Genomic DNA, 18,608 nt, shown 5'->3' with positions numbered 1-18,608 from the left:
GCAACAAAGATCTGTTATGTGCTTGACTTGTTCCAATGAGAATATGTTCAACAGCAGAATACCATAGTCTACAAGTAGGTGGAGCTAACTACTGTGTAATTTATCATTCAAATGCAATGTTATAGGCTGAGACAGATATTTTAGTTTTATATTATAAATTGAATCTACTACAAAGCCAAATAAGACAGGAAGTAAGTTATAATTTAAAATGAAAAACCAATTGTACTACTGCAATTATAGAAACAACTTTAAATCTCCACAGCACTTTTCTGTTCTTTATGCAAACAAGACTAAACTGGACACTAATTAGAAAATGTTTTGTTACAATACAGGACAAAAATAGAAGATAAACTGGCAATGTACCTCCCCTGGCCGGATCTTAATGAAGAAGCTGCTGCGTTTGTAGGAAATCTTCAGCACTTTGGGCCAAGGAAAGCGGTTGATTCTCAGTTTATCTTTATAGACAAGAAGGCCACTGGAACAGACTCCCAGAATGATGTCAACTCCCTCCAAGTCCTAAGAAAGTTAATACATATTTATACCTGCACCAGTGTTGGAATTACAAGTTCCAACAACTGATCACCCAACATTTTGTCTATACACTCCTTTTGTCTTTTCCTAAATAGCTACTGAATTCATTTGTCCTGCATGCCTGAACAGCTTCCAACTTCCCACGTGCCAAGGGCCAATTTTACTTTCCTTCAGATCTCTCCTTAAAACCTCCTCTCTTCTATTGATGTCTTCTCCAACCCCATCTGCTCAAAGTTTGTGTCTGATCTTTTAGAGTTTACACTGTATTTATAAGAATTCTGAGAGTGGATTATTTTTCAGGATCAAACATTAGTTTAAATTCTTCAGACTAAGGGCTTGTCTACATTGGTAGGTTTATATCTACCTAATATACAGAGAAGCAAATCAGGAAGTGTAACTTCCTTTTTATAAAGCTTGCAGTAATGCTTACAACATATCTATTATATGCTTGCATTTCTGCAAGGGTGGCTGGCTGCCTGACTGCCTACATCTTTGATCAGGGCTCTTGAAATAAGGAACCTGTGAGCCCCAACCTACTCCAACAACAACAAAATCTCTTACCTTGGCTTGGTGAAGGTCAACTCCATACATAGATAGCTTTTTTGCATTCTCAAGAAATTCAAGGTCTGCTTGTGCTGGAGTCATGGATCTAAAAAAGGTTATGTAGAAAAACAAAAGACAATGAACTTACTATTATCTATAATAATGATTAGTGTAAAAGCAATAGACAGTGATCTTTTATTTAGCAAAAGAATTGCTGAGCCTTGGTTTGCTGAATTCCTTTTCTGAATGCAGAATGTTATGTTTACAAAAGATACTGCTTCGTATTTATTCTACGACAATTCCTCAACACCTTATGCCTCTGAAGTACCTAGGGTGACCATACATCCCATTTTGGCCGGGACAGTCCCCTTCTTAAACCCTCTCCTGGGCACCCTAATTTTTTTGGAAAAACTGGGCGTTTGTCCCAGTTGTCCAGTTTTGCCAAAAGAGTGGGGGCATGCCCCCCTAGTAGGGCATGGAGGAATGTTGGGGGCAGGGAGTGAAGCAAGTGGCTTGTGCCAGCCCGGCACACAAGCGGGGGTTCGGGTGAGCCCCACACAATGTCCCATTTTCTCTTTGGGAAATGTGGTCACCCTAGTAAACAAAGACTGAAAAAAAAAAAGCATCACTGTACGAATCATGGCACTGATTCTCTAAACAGCCAACTTCATTTGCAAAAAAGGTGAACAAATTAAATCTACTGAAGGCAAACAGTGAACTGCGGTACCCACTCAATACTTTTCAGAATCCAGCTATTGTTCGGAGAATTAAATGCCAGGGCAGTTGAAATCACTTAATTAGGAGACTCCTACTAGGAGCAGCCTAGATGAATGAGACATTTTCTGGAAATAGATAGTGCCTGTCCATAGGAGAGGCAATACAATGCAACTCTGGATAAGAGAAACATCCTGATAATGGGGATATTTTCAGTGTTATTGAAATGTCTCTGTTAATAGGGTTCTATTTGCAAGTTGTGTCCAAATGCTATATTGGGACAGTACCCATTTATATACATTTAGTTTTGTTTGTTGCTTTGATATCTTACTTACAAAACACTTTAAATTTTATGTAAACTGTAAATCCTAGTGTTATGTCTTATGCAGGCATGATACAGCACAGACCAACGGGAATAAAAAGGATTAATATTACAACAATAACCTATTTTAAGTGGAACAACAAGGTCAACATTCATCTCCTAAACACAAACCCTCTATAGTTCAAATAAAATGACAATAGCACTAAGAACATTTTATGTGGAAATTCTTTACCTAAAAACATCTGATGTTTAAAGTTCTCAGAACAACATCCAATATTAATGAACTCATCTATATAAGAGGGAGACTCTGTCACGCTACAAATTTAGATATAGCCATGCTATTCAGGTCAACTTTTAATATTTTTGTTTTACACAAAATACTTCATGTTCACTGGCTCTTTTAAGAGAATAAAATAGCCAAAAAAATAATTCAGTGATGTTAGTTTCCTGTTCTATCACAAATAGTACTTTATAACCTGAAGTCAAAAGAAGATACAGAGCAACGGACAAGCTTATCTTCCTCACTTCCTCTCCCCGTCAGTACAAATAGAGAGATATCAATTTAAAATATTGATCTGACCGTGTGAGTTTGAGGTGTTCATTATAGCTTTGGTATCACCCTTGGACTGAAGTCCACTATTACAGGTTATGCTTATGTTATTAGTTTGCATTTGTCGTGGAAAGGGCTTCACCTTTGCTTTTAGTTTTCTATCAGCATTACTGTGGCTCAACTGTCAGCTTTGGGGTGGTCAAGAGAGACTGCAGGTTCAAGTCCCACACAAGGGCTTGGACTCGTTCTTCGTGTTTTATAGGGTTTTCTTTCTTCCCTTAAAACTACTGACACTTGCGCCCCTCTTTCAGGTTATTGTACAATACCTATATACCAAGGTGGTAGGCTCCTTAAAGAGTGTGAAGAGAGGTAGGTAATAAATACACAATTCAGTGTGGTCTCTGCAGTTGAACAAGTCAGTACATTAGCATAAATATGCACAATATAAGATAATTTTTTTTTTCAAAAAGTTTTAATTTAGTTATTATGCTCTTCTAACCGGATACAAGAGCTGCTCAAGAGAGACCCACCAGTATGAAAAGGTAGTCACAGAGGGATAAAGAAACCTTTCACAAATATTAGGTTATAGGAAACCTTCATTCCCTTTAATATCATCATCCAACAAAGTTGAAAGTGCAGCTACATACCTCGTAATAAATTTGAAAAATTGCTACACTCTGAAAGACACAAAACGGTGGACAAACGGACAAAAATGGGAGTGTGTGGAGGGGAGAAGGGGAAGGAAGCAGTAAAGGCTACAGTTTGTAAGTAAATAGTCTCAAGGAGCAATTACTATTACATGACCAACTCTGGACTCTCAGTATCGGATTCCTTCAGAGCACTAGCAGGATAGTTTATGCAAAGCACGTGGGTTATAAATTCTGGAAGGACTTTCTGTAACTGTTTGGAGTTTATTTATTTATTTAAAGCAGATGGATTTTATTTGTCAACTGAACACTCATCTATGAAACTAACTCTCTCTCTCTCTGTTTGAGGCTCACAAAAGATATTGATGGCCCTGAAGAGAAAAATAAAAGAAGTCAGAATCTGGGAAAATACTAAATGGCTATTATTCTAATTACTCCAGACAAGCTCCCTCAATACCACCACTCACCTGTATGTTTTATGTAGTTCCATGACTTTTTCTTCAAGTTCCTTTGTCTGGTTTGGGGCCAGTTTAAACTCACTGACATAATCTGCGCTATGTAACTCCGGGTCATAATCTCCCAATTCAGACTGGACTGTGTAAGAACTCAGCAGGGCCAGTGTTGCAAAGGAACAAGGCAGACGCCCTGTAACAATGTCATGTCTAAGCTGAAGACACAAATAATACCTACAGGGAAGAAACAGAAGATGTGATTTTAACTGAGAGTGCAATAGAACAGTGGTTCTCAACCAGGGGTCTGGGGCAGGTTTCAGGGGGTCCGCCAAGCAGGGACAGCGTTAGACTCGCTGCGGCCCAGGGCAGACACCCAAAGCGCCATCACATGGGGCTGAAGCCCAGGGCCCTGAGCCCCGCCACACAGGGCTGAAGATGAAGCCTGAGCAATGTAGCTTCGTGGGCACCCTGTGGCCCCAGGCAATTGTGCTGCTTGCCACCCCTTAATGCCAACCCCGGCTTTTATATGCAGAAAACCAGTTGTGGCACAGGTGGGCCATGGAGATTTTATAGCATATTGGGGTGGGCCTTGTTAGGGGGCTTATTCCTTCACCCACTTACTTCCCTGGTCCTTGTCGCATGAACAGAGAACAACAATACCCGAAGTCCAAAGGTGCAAACAATTCAATGTTTATTGGGGTGAACTTCCAGCAAGCATGATTCCAGTTTCCTTCCTTAGTGTTCCCCTTCCCAGCTCTGACACCACAGAGCCTTACCTGTGTCCCTGTTCCCATTTAGCTAAATCTGATTCCAATTTCCCCACCCCCATTCCCTGTTCCCATTTCCACCCCCTCCCCGCACTTCCTGATTGACTGCAGACTATATAGTAAAACTTGAGTTCTGCTTAGCTATATCTTAACCAATCATTTTACTGAAATTTAACTAAACAATCCTAACATATTGAAACATGATTATTTAACCAATTATATCCCACCACCTTAATTAGTTTACATCCAGCAAAATTAATTATACAGCAGACAGAAACAATCACAGAACCAGACAGAGATTATACAGACAAACAATAGGGAAATGGGGACTACAGTAATAGAACAACAAAGAAATGAGGATTTCACATCCCAGCTATTGATAAGTGAGTTCTTGCCAGACAGGATGCTATCGAACTAAGTTTCCTTTTACATTTTCTAGGCACTTCCCTTTCTCTGGAGGCAATGGGCATTATCAGGACAGGATTGTATTCCTAACAGCCCAATAGCACCTTATTTCAATGGGACTAATTTGGAATGTGAGGATGTGACCGGTCGCTTCCCAGCTTATGGCTGCCTCTGCTGCTTAGCCAAAGGCCTTAGCCTAAGCACAGGGCCTCAAACTGTCACAGTAAGAGAAGGCTCTTACATCGGCAGACAGTGATTTTGATTCTTTCTTTTATACCTCTATAATTAGCTATGTGATAATAATACACCTAAATTCTTAGAGTATAGGCCTTTACAGACAGGCCTGAATATCTATATCCTAACAGGCCTCATCAAGAAAAAGGTTGAGAACTCCTGCAACAGAAGACAAAAACCTGGTCACTTTATTTTGAGCTCAAGCTCCTGAGGAAATGAAGAGGAAGCCCACATTTTATGCTGCTAAATGGCATGGAGTGATGTTTGTATTGGCTTATAAGAAAAAAAAAGAGTTAGTGCACCCTTCTCATTCAAAGGATAAGAGCTACACCTGCAGTAGTCTGAAAGGAAGAACGATCCACCCCCTTCAAAATGGTTTTGATAACTGAAATCAGACTTTGTTCAAGGCATTTAAAAGTATGTGTAGGTATGCGCGCGCGCACACACTCTACATAAAAATCTTGCACATACAGCCTTCAAAGCAGACTATGTCTAGTCCTATAGTATTAACTCTAAAATATACTTGAAAACAAAGATTTATAAATAGCTTTTGAGCTTTTACCTGAAAAGCAAAATATTATGCACTTCTATTGTACTTTCCACTCTCAGTACTTTACTAACTGATTAGCAAAGTTAAAAGGAAATAATCTGTCTTTACCTCGTTATATCCTCTGTCAGCTGTGCTGGATCTGGTGGATAAAACTTCACATTGAATGTAAAGTTCCAGGGGGCTCCTGTAATTAGAAACATACAAGTTTTGAAAATTTACAACAAAAATGTTCACAATACAGAAGTTTATAAAACTTATGAATATCGAATCTGACTTTAAAAATAAAGCATTCAAATGATACTTTATATTTTAATGCTGCCATTTGAATAATTGATTATAGAATGTAGTTTAAAGAGAAGTGATAAAGTCTCTGATCTGTTTTCATTTACTTAGCTTAAAACATATCTTTTATGGGGAACACGTAACCAGACTATGTGGAGGTGGACATATTCACATGAAAGACATCCCAGATAATATAAGAAGTGTGGAATTCACATGTTTTGGAATCTACTGCTCATTAAATACTTCATACCTCTGTTTGCTTTTTATAGATGTGATAAAGTATGAATAGAGGTCAAACTGTGGTGTGGGTTAATGAATTAGCATTTTACCACCAAAGACTCAGGTTTTAAATCTCTCCTAGGTGAGAAGAAAGAGGTGTTTAGTGGTTAAACATTGGCCCATGCCACACAGCCACCATATAAATTCAGTACAAATGTCTATCTGTAGTCAAGAAACACCCAGGGCTAAAACAGCAAGGGTTTTGCAGGTCAAGACTGAAATGTTTTAGAACAGCTGAATTACAAGGTTTATGTAGACAGTACTTAGCTCTAATTAGTGTCATCAGTCTTACTTCTGTGAGTACTACAATTATATTCAAAATGCATGCTCAGCCACTATTCAAATAAATCACATCTAACACGCAAAGATGCAAAACTGTATGTTTATTTTTCAATTTATACAAAAATGAAACCTTTCATAAACTCTCTGGGAGTCATATTGTATTTGAAAATAAAGGTTTTTAAACAAACTGACAAGTGAATTCATTAAAAAGATACAAAATATAATGTTCCAGTACAGGACCTTACAATCATAATTACATTGTGTGGACATTAAAACTCACCCCTCCCCTCCTTACTTCAGAGAGTTCAGATACCAAGAAGGTAGTAGCTTTAAAGATTTATTTTTTCAAGTGTTCAGAATGAGGTTACCATTTCCTCTTGGAGGGTATAATCAATTTTGCCCTTAGATAGCTGACCTGAAGGGCAGAGGCATTAAATGCTTCAGTAGGGAATTTCTAAAATTGCTGCAAAAACCTGAGTCAAATATAACGACTTCATTCATCACCCTCTAATTCAATAGTTTAAAATGGTACTTAATTCAGGGAGGCAAGTTTTTCTGATTTTGTTTCTTAAAAGATTTAATAAGTCCCACATGGGGCTGTCACGGGGGAGGATGGAAGAAACCAGACAGACTCCATTTACAGACTTGCTTCTTACCCAATACCATAATTGAATTAAGAGACAAATCCTGCCATTTTCATTGTATGGTGCCAGAAACATTCAAATTATTCATGAATAAGTTTAAGATAACTGTGAGCAACTTTCCATCTATTTTAAGGGGAACACAAACATTCTGGGGTTGTCTGTAGAAAAGTATTGTTCCCTTTTTTAGATCTGTATCTTAATCATGTCCTTTTTCCAGTAAGACAATTTAAATGCATCTTAATCAGCTGAGTGAAACAAAGGGTTCCTTTAACTATCATCCTGCTGTAGGTTTTTGAACAGCTAAAGCCGTGCACACAAACAATTGCTTTTGTAGATTATAAAAATAAAAGTGGATGACTGAATGAAGAAGCTTTCCCAATGCTGTTTGTTTATTAACTCCAATGGAGTTTTGCCTCGATTATGCCACACAGAGAACCTCTTCAGTTCATAGCTTTGTTGAAATACCTCTCCTCCTCCCTGTTAACCTACACAGAAATTCACTTTCACTGCAGTGAGAAGTCTTGAGTGTGCGTATTCTTTGAAGAAAATCTGGTCTCTGAAAATGGATCTACATGGACACTGGTCCCTGCACTGAACTGGCCCAATATCAGAAGAAGTCACAGTCCATTTCTGCTTATACTGTGCGACATTTATCCTGACACTGTTCAAGCCACTTGTTCAACTCAGCTATCCCATTTGGATGCCTGAGCAGTTCTGAAGAATCCACAGAAGTTTGCCACAACATATACTTTTCTTTTCCCCTTACCAGCAGGCTGAAAGACACTACCTAATTCTGGACTGCACTATGGAGGTACAGCGTTTGTCTGCCTCCTGACAATGTACTGTAGGATAGTCTTCATTGTAACAAAGTGCCACTATTAAGAATAAAAAGAGGGGGTGCATGCTGTTTGAACTTGTGCTGATCCCTGAAAAACACCCTTCCATGAACTCTAACTGGTTTTTGGCGGTTCTCTGAATTGTAGGCCAAAGCTATAAATACCTACCAGTAAAAAAATAGATCAAGATGAACTCAATCCACTTACCATGAACCTGCTTTTTTATTTCTTTGGCAGAATCCAGCCATGTCTATAAGAGGAGAAAATAGTAAAATTCACACAGTTGACAAGTACTAAAAGAAACACCACAGGAAACAGTACTGTCAATCAGCTAAATAAGCAGCTATCAAATGTGAACTGAACTAGCTTTTGTAATGTGTGTATACCATATATATTATACAATATCCACCCACCCCTATATTACTCTATACTACTACTCAGGCACATGTACAACATCCTAAGTTTCCCCATTTTTCAGCCTGTTCACTCCAGCCTACTATCATCACACCATTCATCCACAGGCAGTTCAAAGTTGAGAGAGGGAAAGGATGGAATGGGATGGGATGAAGGACAGGAGCAGAATTCACATCCGTGACTTTTGTCCCCTTTTGTGGCCAGCTAGTACATATACACTGCATACATGATAAATTAAAATTCCAAAGGACATGAAAGCTCTATATACAAAAAGTTTTATTTATTTGAGCTCCAACAATGGCCTTGAACAATAAAGTGTGAACTTCCAAGGGAAGCCATCTCTCTTTCTGGATCTAAAAGTGCAGAATACGCTGCAGTTTTCTCATTAAAATAAATGCTCTGATGAAATACTGCAACCTACATTTTTCTCAAATTCCAGCATCAGACAGTATAAGCTAGAACTAGCCATTAGGAAGAGAAACGCACAGATCCATAAAGGTTTTAACACTGCCATTTTCTCACAACCCCCCTGCACCTTTCTCCGCATTCTAAGATGTATTGCTCACACTAATTCAGATTTTTAGATAGTAAGTTAAGCTCCTCTATGTGTAGTCCTTAACAAAGACAGCTTTATGTCATATCAATCACTGGAATAAGTGAAGATATTTGCAATGACAGCAAAAGCTTAGCACCTATCATGACAGTTCGGGGTGGGGGTGAGGGAAGGTGATAATCTTTAAAAAAAAAAAAAAAAAGGCATAAATTTCTGAGAATTAGCTTGAGGAGATAATATATTTAGACATTTTTATCCAGTTTCCTCAGTTGCCTGTAATTCATCTCCTTTATTTGTATTTTTGGGGAGCAAAGATGTGGTGCAAAACTGATGTCAGTGAAATTATTTTATAGCCCTGCCAATGCTCCTCCTCTAGTCATAACCTGAAATATCTCAGTCTTGAGCCTCTTCTTAGCAGAAGCTATCAGTTGTGAAACACTGTATGAAGACAGTGCAATAGTAATAATCATCTTCTAGAGGCTAGAATGAAGCCATCAAATTCATGTTCATGTGACCTAAGCAGAATTTGTAAATCTAGGTCTTCTGGAGGTGAAAAATTAGTATGCCTACCCATTCAGCTCTCTAAGCTTATCTTAAAGGACATTTTACTTTACATGTTTACTGGTACAACTGTGGATAGGTTTAATTAAATTCATTGTTAAAAATATGCTCTCTTCTACTCTTCCAATCTTTACAACTAGTGCTATGAAACCCATGAAAAAGAAGGCACACAGGCCATCTACATAGCATTTTTTGGGGTCTATGGTTTTGTCAGCATAGCAATTGTAAATGTAAGTGCTGATGCTACAAATGTTAGTTTTCTCCAGTGAGAATGGGACAGCCTAGCTGCTGGCTCTAACGCAGCCCGAGTGCAGTCATGCATTCATGGAACTCATCCTGTCTGCCTAATCCAACAGACAATGAGGGTTCAGTAATTAATGATACTCTTATCCGAGGCTGTTTCATGAATCAGTGGAAAACAATTCTCCCTTTCAGACTAGTATAAACTCTAATATAAACTTCTTCAGTGCTAAACAGTCCCTCTATTCACTTTCCCACATTGGAAAAACAGAGGGTGAAAGTGCCCTTCCTTGCGCACATTGTTGGTTTATTTCTGAAAGTAGAGATATTTAGGTATAATATTTTCGTGTATATGTATGTGCGCGCTCGCACACACACACACACACACACACACCCCCCGTTAAACCCTAGCTATCATTTTGGAAGAGGTTCAGAAGTTGGTTTGTTGAAGACTCTTCTTAAAATCACTTTAGCTGGTAAATCAAATAAATTAGGTGAGGGCTCTTTTTAGAGTACTGCAGTGCTGGAGGGAATTTCAAACTTGGAAGTTTACACTCCATTGAACAGAAATATACATATATAAGGCAATTATCTCAAAACAGCAAAGGGTGGCTGCAAACATTAATAGTTTATTCCAGACTGGGATTAAAATCTATATCGAACAGCTGTGTAACTCTCTCATTCATGTTTTAAGTGACAATAAATCTCTGACACCAAACAATCCTGCTACTGACAGCGTTCTCTCACTCTTTGCAGTCTGTAAGAAATTACAGCAGCAAACTCCAAATCAGACATCAAGCGAGTAAAAAAGCATGTGTATAATTCTGTTTTCAAAGAAGGCAATGCAATTAGCTTTCTTCCACTCCTCCTGTCCCAAACCTAGGGAAGCCCGTTTGACTCAAAAGTGATGGATACAAAGAGAGGAAGACAAAAGGGGAAGTGGTTAGAGAATGATGATCTGGCAATTTTCTTCCCACAACGCAACACACACTGGTTAAAAGACTTAATTTGAACAGCTTGATATTTCTGCCCTTAAAAATATCTAACAATATTTTACATATAGTAGATTCCATTAAGTATGGAGTAAACAATTCCTTACTGCAAGAATGAAATCAAATTCTAAATATAAGAAAATAAAAACAAAAATGAGGCTTCAGCTGTCATGAAAGCCACCAATCTGTTAACTGTCCCAAAGAAGAATCTTTTTTTGTATCTTTTAAAGAATCTTTTAATGAGTTAATTTCTTCATTCCACCAGTTTTTCATAAATTATTCCAATACGTGAAACAGGAAGGTAGCCAGATGAAAAGTCTTTAAGTCCATTTCAAGTCAGACAATTATTTGAAACCAACCCCCAGGTAGGCTTAATTTTTACTAAGCAAGGCTGTGCTTCACTTTTATGTAAGGCAGTCTGATTTGTTAAAGAACACGCTAGCAAGACAATGACGCTGCATAAATCTAAACAAAATCATAAAGTAAAACTGACCAATTTGAGTTTCAGTATGAAGAATTTAACTTATTTTCAGCAAATACATTAGGAATTGCATTGCCTTACTAAATACTTATGCTTTTAGAATTTTCCTTCCCTTCTGTCAGTGACAAGCCCCAGCTTGAAACATTAATCCAGAATGGCCTCCCACCAAGTCCTGTAAATGCTGACAAGAGCTCCAGGGACTTTTTCCAATGATGGTCAGGCCAGCTGGAGCTATTCTCCTGTGATATTTTTCCACTCTAAAGGGAAAAGTGCTCCAAGAAGGCTACACGCTTATTTGGTTGGTTCAACTAATCACAAATAAGTGTGGATGAAAACTGACAGTCTCCATTTAGCATTTTTCTGTAGAAAATCAAATGTAACTCAAAATTTTCTAACTCTATTTCCTGATTACACACAGGACAGGAGTGGAATTTACATATGCAACTCCATGGAAATTATCCAAATAATTCCCTTGTGTGTGCACAGAACACACTGTTAAATCTTCAACCACTTACATTTCTTTCCATTTTTTATAAAGTTGGAACAGCCAGTATTGTATCGCAGAATACTAGGGTGCAGGGAGTAAGTTGTTTCCAGTCATAATATTGATTGACTGGTTCATTCAGATACATATTAGAGGTATACTCATGATAGTGAAGAAGGAAACGCTTACCTGATCAATAAAACAAACCTAAGGCTAAAATCACTAAGAGTCTGTCACAACAGTGACAGACAAGTCAGGAAGAGGAGGAAAATGAACACAAGACCCTTCAGAAATTGAGATGTGAGATGGCAATCTACATACACTTGACTCAAATTAACAGCTAAATCAAATATGCTTATTTACCCCCAAAATACAAGACATTGTTTGCTCCTCTTATTGCCTTTAGTAGATACTTGGAATAATTTATGACTGAAGAAATTCTCCCTGAATTCCTTTTGTGCTCAGGTTCTTTCACATCTTAAGTGTCATCTACTCTATCCTATCCACTCTATTCACCATGATTTTGTGAACCACAATTAAAAGAAAAGGAAAAACCCTAATCTCTATGCATCCGATGAAGTGAGCTGTAGCTCACGAAAGCTTATGCTCAAATAAATTGGTTAGTCTCTAAGGTGCCACAAGTCCTCCTTTTCTTTTTGCGAATACAGACTAACACGGCTGTTACTCTGAAACCTAATCTCTCCAACACTTCTTGAATAACTTATATCCTACAGTTCTTCTGTTGTATCTTTGTAATGTAGTCATAAGAAAAAGAAAAAGAAACCAGAACCTAATCTAATCTGTTTTGAATGTGGCTTCAGTTCCTCCAGAACAGATTTTTCCAAATTCATTTCACTCCCCTCCATTAGCAAAGCACATACTGTCCTATTTTATAGTAGCTTCTATTTTATTCACAATATCAGGTTTCAGAGTAGCAGCCGTGTTAGTCTGTATTCGCAAAACGAAAAGGAGGACTTGTGGCACCTTAGAGACTTACCAATTTAAATAAGGTGCCGCAAGTACTCCTTTTCTTTATTCACAATATCGTTACTCTTACAATTCACACACTATGCCAGTTCTTAGAAAAGGTCTTTCACACATAGGGGGAAAATAAAAATATTGCTAGATTAAGCAAAATTTTTTGGGACGCTACACACTTCTTCCCATTTTGGAGACAAGAACCTATCGAGAAGAGTTTGGGGGTTTTTTTTATTGCACACTGTAGTTCCACAAGCATCTTCTTACCTTGGAAGTTGGAGAGTCCCATATGGCCAGTCCAAAGTAGTCTTCTTCCAGAAGATTGAGGTGCTCGCATACTTTTCTAAGCAGATCCTGACCCTTGGCATGTTTCTGCAAATAAGTAACAGGGATTCTATAGTATACATTGCTTTTTGTCTCTCCTCTCCTGGTCCCACCAATAACTCTCCCACTCTGCATAATCACTGAAGAGGGCTGAATTCTTGAGCAAAAGAAAGGGGTGCTGACTGGCTCAGCAATTTATGGCCAAGTATTTCATTTTACAGGGAAGAGCATCAGATAGGAAATTCAAATCCAGCAAACCAGAGTTATTGGGGAAATGTTTAAAATTGATGTTGACTCTGTCCCTGACCACATTGACTGAGCATCCTGAAAGTCATTTTATCTACACATCATCTTACTCATCTCAAAAAATGGATATATAATTATTCCCTACTCAAAAGAGGTGTTGTGTGGCTTAAGTGTTTGTAAAATGCTCCAAGAAGGTACTTACGCTACAATGATAGGTGGCAGTACAAAATGCTAAATTAGCTAGGTTTATCAAGTGGTGACCAGACAGACTTGTGACTGGAAATAGAATTTATTATTCTGACACTGTATTTTGGGACACAACATGATCTAGTGGATTAAGCACAGAACTGGGAGCTAGGAACCTTGGGTTCCAATCCTAGCTGTGCTGCTGACTTCCAATCACAAGCTCCTGGTCTCAGTATTCCCATTTAAAATGAGAATAATATTTATCTGTCTTTAGGATTAATTTAGGTTTTTAAAAAAATGTTCTGAAGTGAAGTGTTATTTAAATACTACACTTTGGGGAGGTTTTTTGTTTGATTTTTATTTAAGCATTCATTACACCACCACTTTCAGAATAAGAATAAGCATAGTAACATAAGAAGCTCTCCAGGAAATAAAAATTATTTCTGACCCACTGTATTTCATTTTAAACCTACTTTAAATGCTACACCATGTTCATTTCAAACTCAACAGAGATTAAAAATTAAATCTAAAAATCTGCCATATGGCAGAGTTCAACAAAATTTCAGACTGGGTCTAATCCACATACGCTTGTCCTGACAAACAGATTCTATCAAACATTCTAGAGAAACAATGGACATTTCGATAATTTAAGCTTTAGATGTTTTAAGAGAAACAGAGAGAGAGAGAGAGAGAGAACAGCTATAGCCTTAAAACGATTTACAGCTCCAGGGATACAACTGTAATTACAGCTAACAAACTTCAAACTGCTGCAAACAATTTTTAGGCTTCAACTTCATAATTGTCCCAGGCCTTTCCTTAAAAGATCAGCTATTTCTTGTGATCAGATAAGGTTTTCCCCCAACCATGTTCCAGTAACCACTTCTCATCGTCTCTAGGACATAAAACTACATTACCAGAAGCATCCCATGGGATAGCAATGGCAGCAACACTGTTGCACAAACACTGATGCATTGACCTAATTGTACAAGGTCATCTAAGGTAACTGCTTTGCACAAGAAGCCCTAGAAACCTAAACAGGTCACAAATGAGCAACTAGACTTAACCAGTGGGTTCAGGGCTTAACAAGCTCATTATGTCTCAAAGATTAAGTGCCAGATTGTTTACGTGTTGGGCTAGTACTCAGATGCTGAATTAGATTTCCGTTGACTTCTTATTGCTAGGACACTGGGATCATCCTATGAGATAGATATGAAAAACATGTACAGCCAAAAACCTTTCAACTATAGGGGACTGAGCAGAGCTTCTGAAATTGATTTAATAGGGATGCTAAAAACATTATTTGTTTACTGCCATTTCTATTCTGAATACTGCTAGACATTGTCACTCTACTAGCAATTTTTACATATCCACGTAAAATGGCATGTTGGCCCAACTCATCAGTTTCGTTATCCGGTCTTGAACATTTAAGGACAGGCATTCTGGGACTTGTAGGCCTACCTACGCCCACCAGGCATTGTAAGCTGAGAGCAAGTCCTTTTAGGAAAGAAAGTGGAATAAAAGCCAAGCCACCTTCTCAGTGTAAGACAAGACACAGAGATCTCTACTGGGAAACTTGAAGCAGAACACCGGCAGCTGCTAGGTCTCCCCAGGCAAGGGCAGGGGGAAGAGGAAAAGACTGCCTTGGATCCATGCACCAAGGGGTGAACCCCTTAACCTAAAGGGAGAACTTATGAACCTCTGATACAAGGACAGAAGGTAACCCAGACCACAGTGAGAGGGCTGTAAAGGCTGAAGAGACAGCTTACAGAATCTGCACCAGAAGGGTGAATCAAGCCTGAGCAGATGGTGTAGAAAGGAGAGGCTTCTTGTGTTGGGATGCATTTGTGTCAAGACTGTGTTAAACTACACACAAGGGGAGACAGTTTTGGAATTTGTCATTTTGCACACAGTTCCTCCTAATGGAAAACTAAGGCAACTGCAACACACTGATGACAGGAATAGAAGCAACCCTTTCACAACCACTAAAACCCAAAATTTGATAATTAAGAACGAGCATTCCGAACCAGGGTTTGGCCTGGTGCCAGTGCTACCATCACCCTTTGTAAAAATTGTTATAAATAGTGACGTAAGGATTGTGGCTTAGATAAATGATTAGGAAAGACTGGGATGAAATACAACTGATAGTTATATGCCCATTAAGCATGCCTGCTAACTCTTTCAAGGCATAGCTCATATGAGAAGGAAGAATTTGAAGGAACAAAGCAAAAATAAGTATTTTGACAAAGTTTAAGTGGTGATCATCTCATTTTTTTTCTCTGGTGATTTGCTGAAACTGTTTCCTGTTATTAGTCAGCAGCAGGTGATCTTAGGTTTCCAAGGTATTCTGGGTGAAAAGCCAGCAAAGCATACAAATCCAGCTGACAAACATTTTCTGGCTCTGATCTGAATATTATTTAGCGTTATAATCAAATCTTAAGAGGATGTAAAATTTATATATCAATCACACTCAAGCCTGGAGTATCAGAAGTAGGGGCAAGTGAAGGAGAAAGCATCAGCAAGTGAGACTACAGCATTTTTAAAAAACCCGCCAAATAGAGATGTTGGATTTTTTTTCCCCAATGTCCAAGGTGCCCTACATTCTTATCAGATCTTAAATAATTGTTATGGTTTAAGACACAGTCCTACTCCAGTGGAGTTTAACCATTTACTTCACTGGCAGCATCACGCAATTCCAAACCCTCCCCGCTCCCACCCCCATCACCCATCTTAAGAGACTAAATGGCACTTACATCCAAAGCACACTCGTAAACGGTGTCATCCAGCAAGGAAACCTTGCAGTACATATTTCTGTGTCTTCTTACTGATTTCTGGGTGGCTTTTAATTCTTGGCCTGTTTTTGTCTCAGGGCTCTCTATTTTCAACTCTGCCTTGGAACACTCTTCCTGCACTCCGTCTCCTTCCTTAATCTCAAGATCTCTGCTCTCTGGGTCTTGATCTTCTCTCCTGTCCTCCTGAGCAGGCTGAAATCCCACGACACCATATTTATTACTTACATGTTTCAAACAAGTAGTGTCAACACAGCATAAATGTACTGTAGGTGATTTAATCCCATTAGAGATCAAAGTGGGCCACTTCACAGTGGCTCAGCAACTTAGAGTTTTTCTCTGGTGCTGTATCTTGTGCTCTAAAGACTACAGTTTCTTTTTCTAAACTGAATTGCTAGCCCTTCTCATTGAAGATCATTTAAATGTAAACCAATGCAGTGATGTCTGCCCAAGTCTGCAAAGAATCTGAAACAACAGCTCAGATGTCAACTGATATTTATTCAGTTCAAGTGCATGTTAATTCTGAAGTCTAATGAAAATTTAAATTAGTCTCATTAGTTATTAGTTTATCAAAGCATGTCAGAAGGGACAGGGTTGAGATTATATTATGAAGACCTGTTCAATCTACTGTTAGCGGCATCTCATTTTAGATTGGAGACTCATTTTTCCAATCTGACCCCTCAATCTTGCAGGCAAAATGCTCAGCTAATCCATAAAAACCAAGCGATTTCCTAGAATTGTTTCATGGTAAAACAGTCCTTTCTACATTTCCATTAGAGCCCTGAGAAAGTGTCTCGGTTTTCATCACAATAAACCTACCCACATAATGCAGAATTTAATTTTGGGATCCAACGTGCTAATCAGTCTTCCTGTGTTATGAGTGATAGTAAAAATGGAAGACTGCCTTCATGCCATTGTGCCAATGCATGCTTTAGTATCTGCAATTATTTAAATTAGACCGACGTTCACAGACGGCTGCTTTCTGCTGTGACAGAGATAGGATAATCAGAAAGCAGAGAATCGGATGGATTTGGACACACATGCTGACTCAGAGGCTTTACAACAGGACACTTCACATAAACGGTTTCACACTAGAAATATCTGTTAAGAGTCAGGATTTAAAAGGACATTAATACTAATTTTACACATTATAGTCAAAATTAACTTATATGCACTGAAGGTTTGTGCGGCTTGTTTTTGCACAAGTTCACATATACTCAGTGTATCAAATGCCTACAATTTTATTGCAAACCTCACTCATAGTATTTGTTTCGCTTAAAGGCCCAGCTCCTGGAGTCAAATGGTTAGATAAAAATCTCAGTTCATATTTTCAAGCTTTTCTCTGCAAATATGAGGGATAGAAATTTTTTTTAAACTAAAGCAGAGTGTATTGTAAAGACTCAGAAACCAAAAGGCAAATAAGACTCCCCACAATTATTATTTTTTAATGTCATGATTTTTGGGAGCCTAACTCATGATTTCTGAATGTTTGGTTCGGCAATGCTATACAATTTAAAGTGGAAATTGCTCAAAGTCCTCAAGTCAAAAGAAACTACAGTAACTCCTTGTTTAACGTTGTAGTTATGTTCCTGAAAAATGCTACTTTAAGCGAAACCAATTTCCCCATAAGAATTAATGTAAATGGGGGGGTTAGGTTCCAGGGAAATTTTTTTCGCCAAAAAAGGCTACACACACACACACAGTATAAGTTTTAAACAAACAATTTAATACTGTACACACCAGTGATGATTGTGAAGCATGATTGAGGTGGTGGAGTCAGAGGGTGGGATATTTCCCAGGGAATGCCTTACTGCTAAATGATGAACTACCACTCGGTGAGCCCTCAAGGGTTAACACATTGTTGTTTAATGTAGCCTCACACTCCACAAAGCAGCACGAATGGAGGCAGAGTGTGACAGAGAGACACACCATGTGTGTGAGAGAGACGCACACTGCCCCTTTAAGTATGCTGATCGGACTCTAAATACACTGCCTTTTTAAGTAGATCAGCAAGTTGAGACAGCAGCAGCTGCCAGCAAGCTCCCTCCATCCTGACCAGTGTCTCCCCCACACTGCCCTGTGGAGGTGAGGTACAGCAGTGGGGGATGGGCGGACACCCTGAAATTAGCACTCCTCTTCCCCTAACCTCTGCACAGCAAGCAGGAGTCTCCCGGGAGCAGCTCCAAGGCAGAGGGCAGGAGCAGCACATGGCAGTGGGCGGGGAGGTACAGCTGAACTGCCTGGCAGTTGATAGCCTGCTGGGCAGCTGCCGCATAGGGAACTTACGGGAGCTGATAAGGGGGCTGGTTCCAAGGCCCCACCAGC

General features: G+C 38.8%; 1 protein-coding gene across 3 annotated transcripts in view; it reads right to left on the bottom strand.

Moving 5' to 3' along the window:
- Positions 1–18,608, bottom strand: part of EPB41 (erythrocyte membrane protein band 4.1) — a 136,735-nt gene that overhangs the window by 57,321 nt on the left and 60,806 nt on the right. For all 3 annotated transcript variants that reach the window (XM_084652554.1, XM_084652556.1, XM_084652555.1), the window contains exons 3-9: positions 16,248–16,478; positions 13,009–13,113; positions 8,246–8,288; positions 5,824–5,899; positions 3,775–3,993; positions 1,093–1,180; positions 364–516 (exon numbers count right to left, since the gene is read on the bottom strand). In XM_084652554.1, the coding sequence (XP_084508680.1) occupies positions 364–516; positions 1,093–1,180; positions 3,775–3,993; positions 5,824–5,899; positions 8,246–8,288; positions 13,009–13,113; positions 16,248–16,478 (915 nt within the window). The remainder of the gene's footprint in view (positions 1–363; positions 517–1,092; positions 1,181–3,774; positions 3,994–5,823; positions 5,900–8,245; positions 8,289–13,008; positions 13,114–16,247; positions 16,479–18,608) is intronic.

Source organism: Lepidochelys olivacea (genome assembly GCF_965140295.1).
Source record: "Lepidochelys olivacea isolate rLepOli2 genome assembly, chromosome: 19".
NCBI classification, from domain to species: Eukaryota; Metazoa; Chordata; order Testudines; family Cheloniidae; genus Lepidochelys; species Lepidochelys olivacea.
Note: the sequence above shows the minus strand (reverse complement) of the source record. Positions and strands in the feature narration are given on the sequence as shown.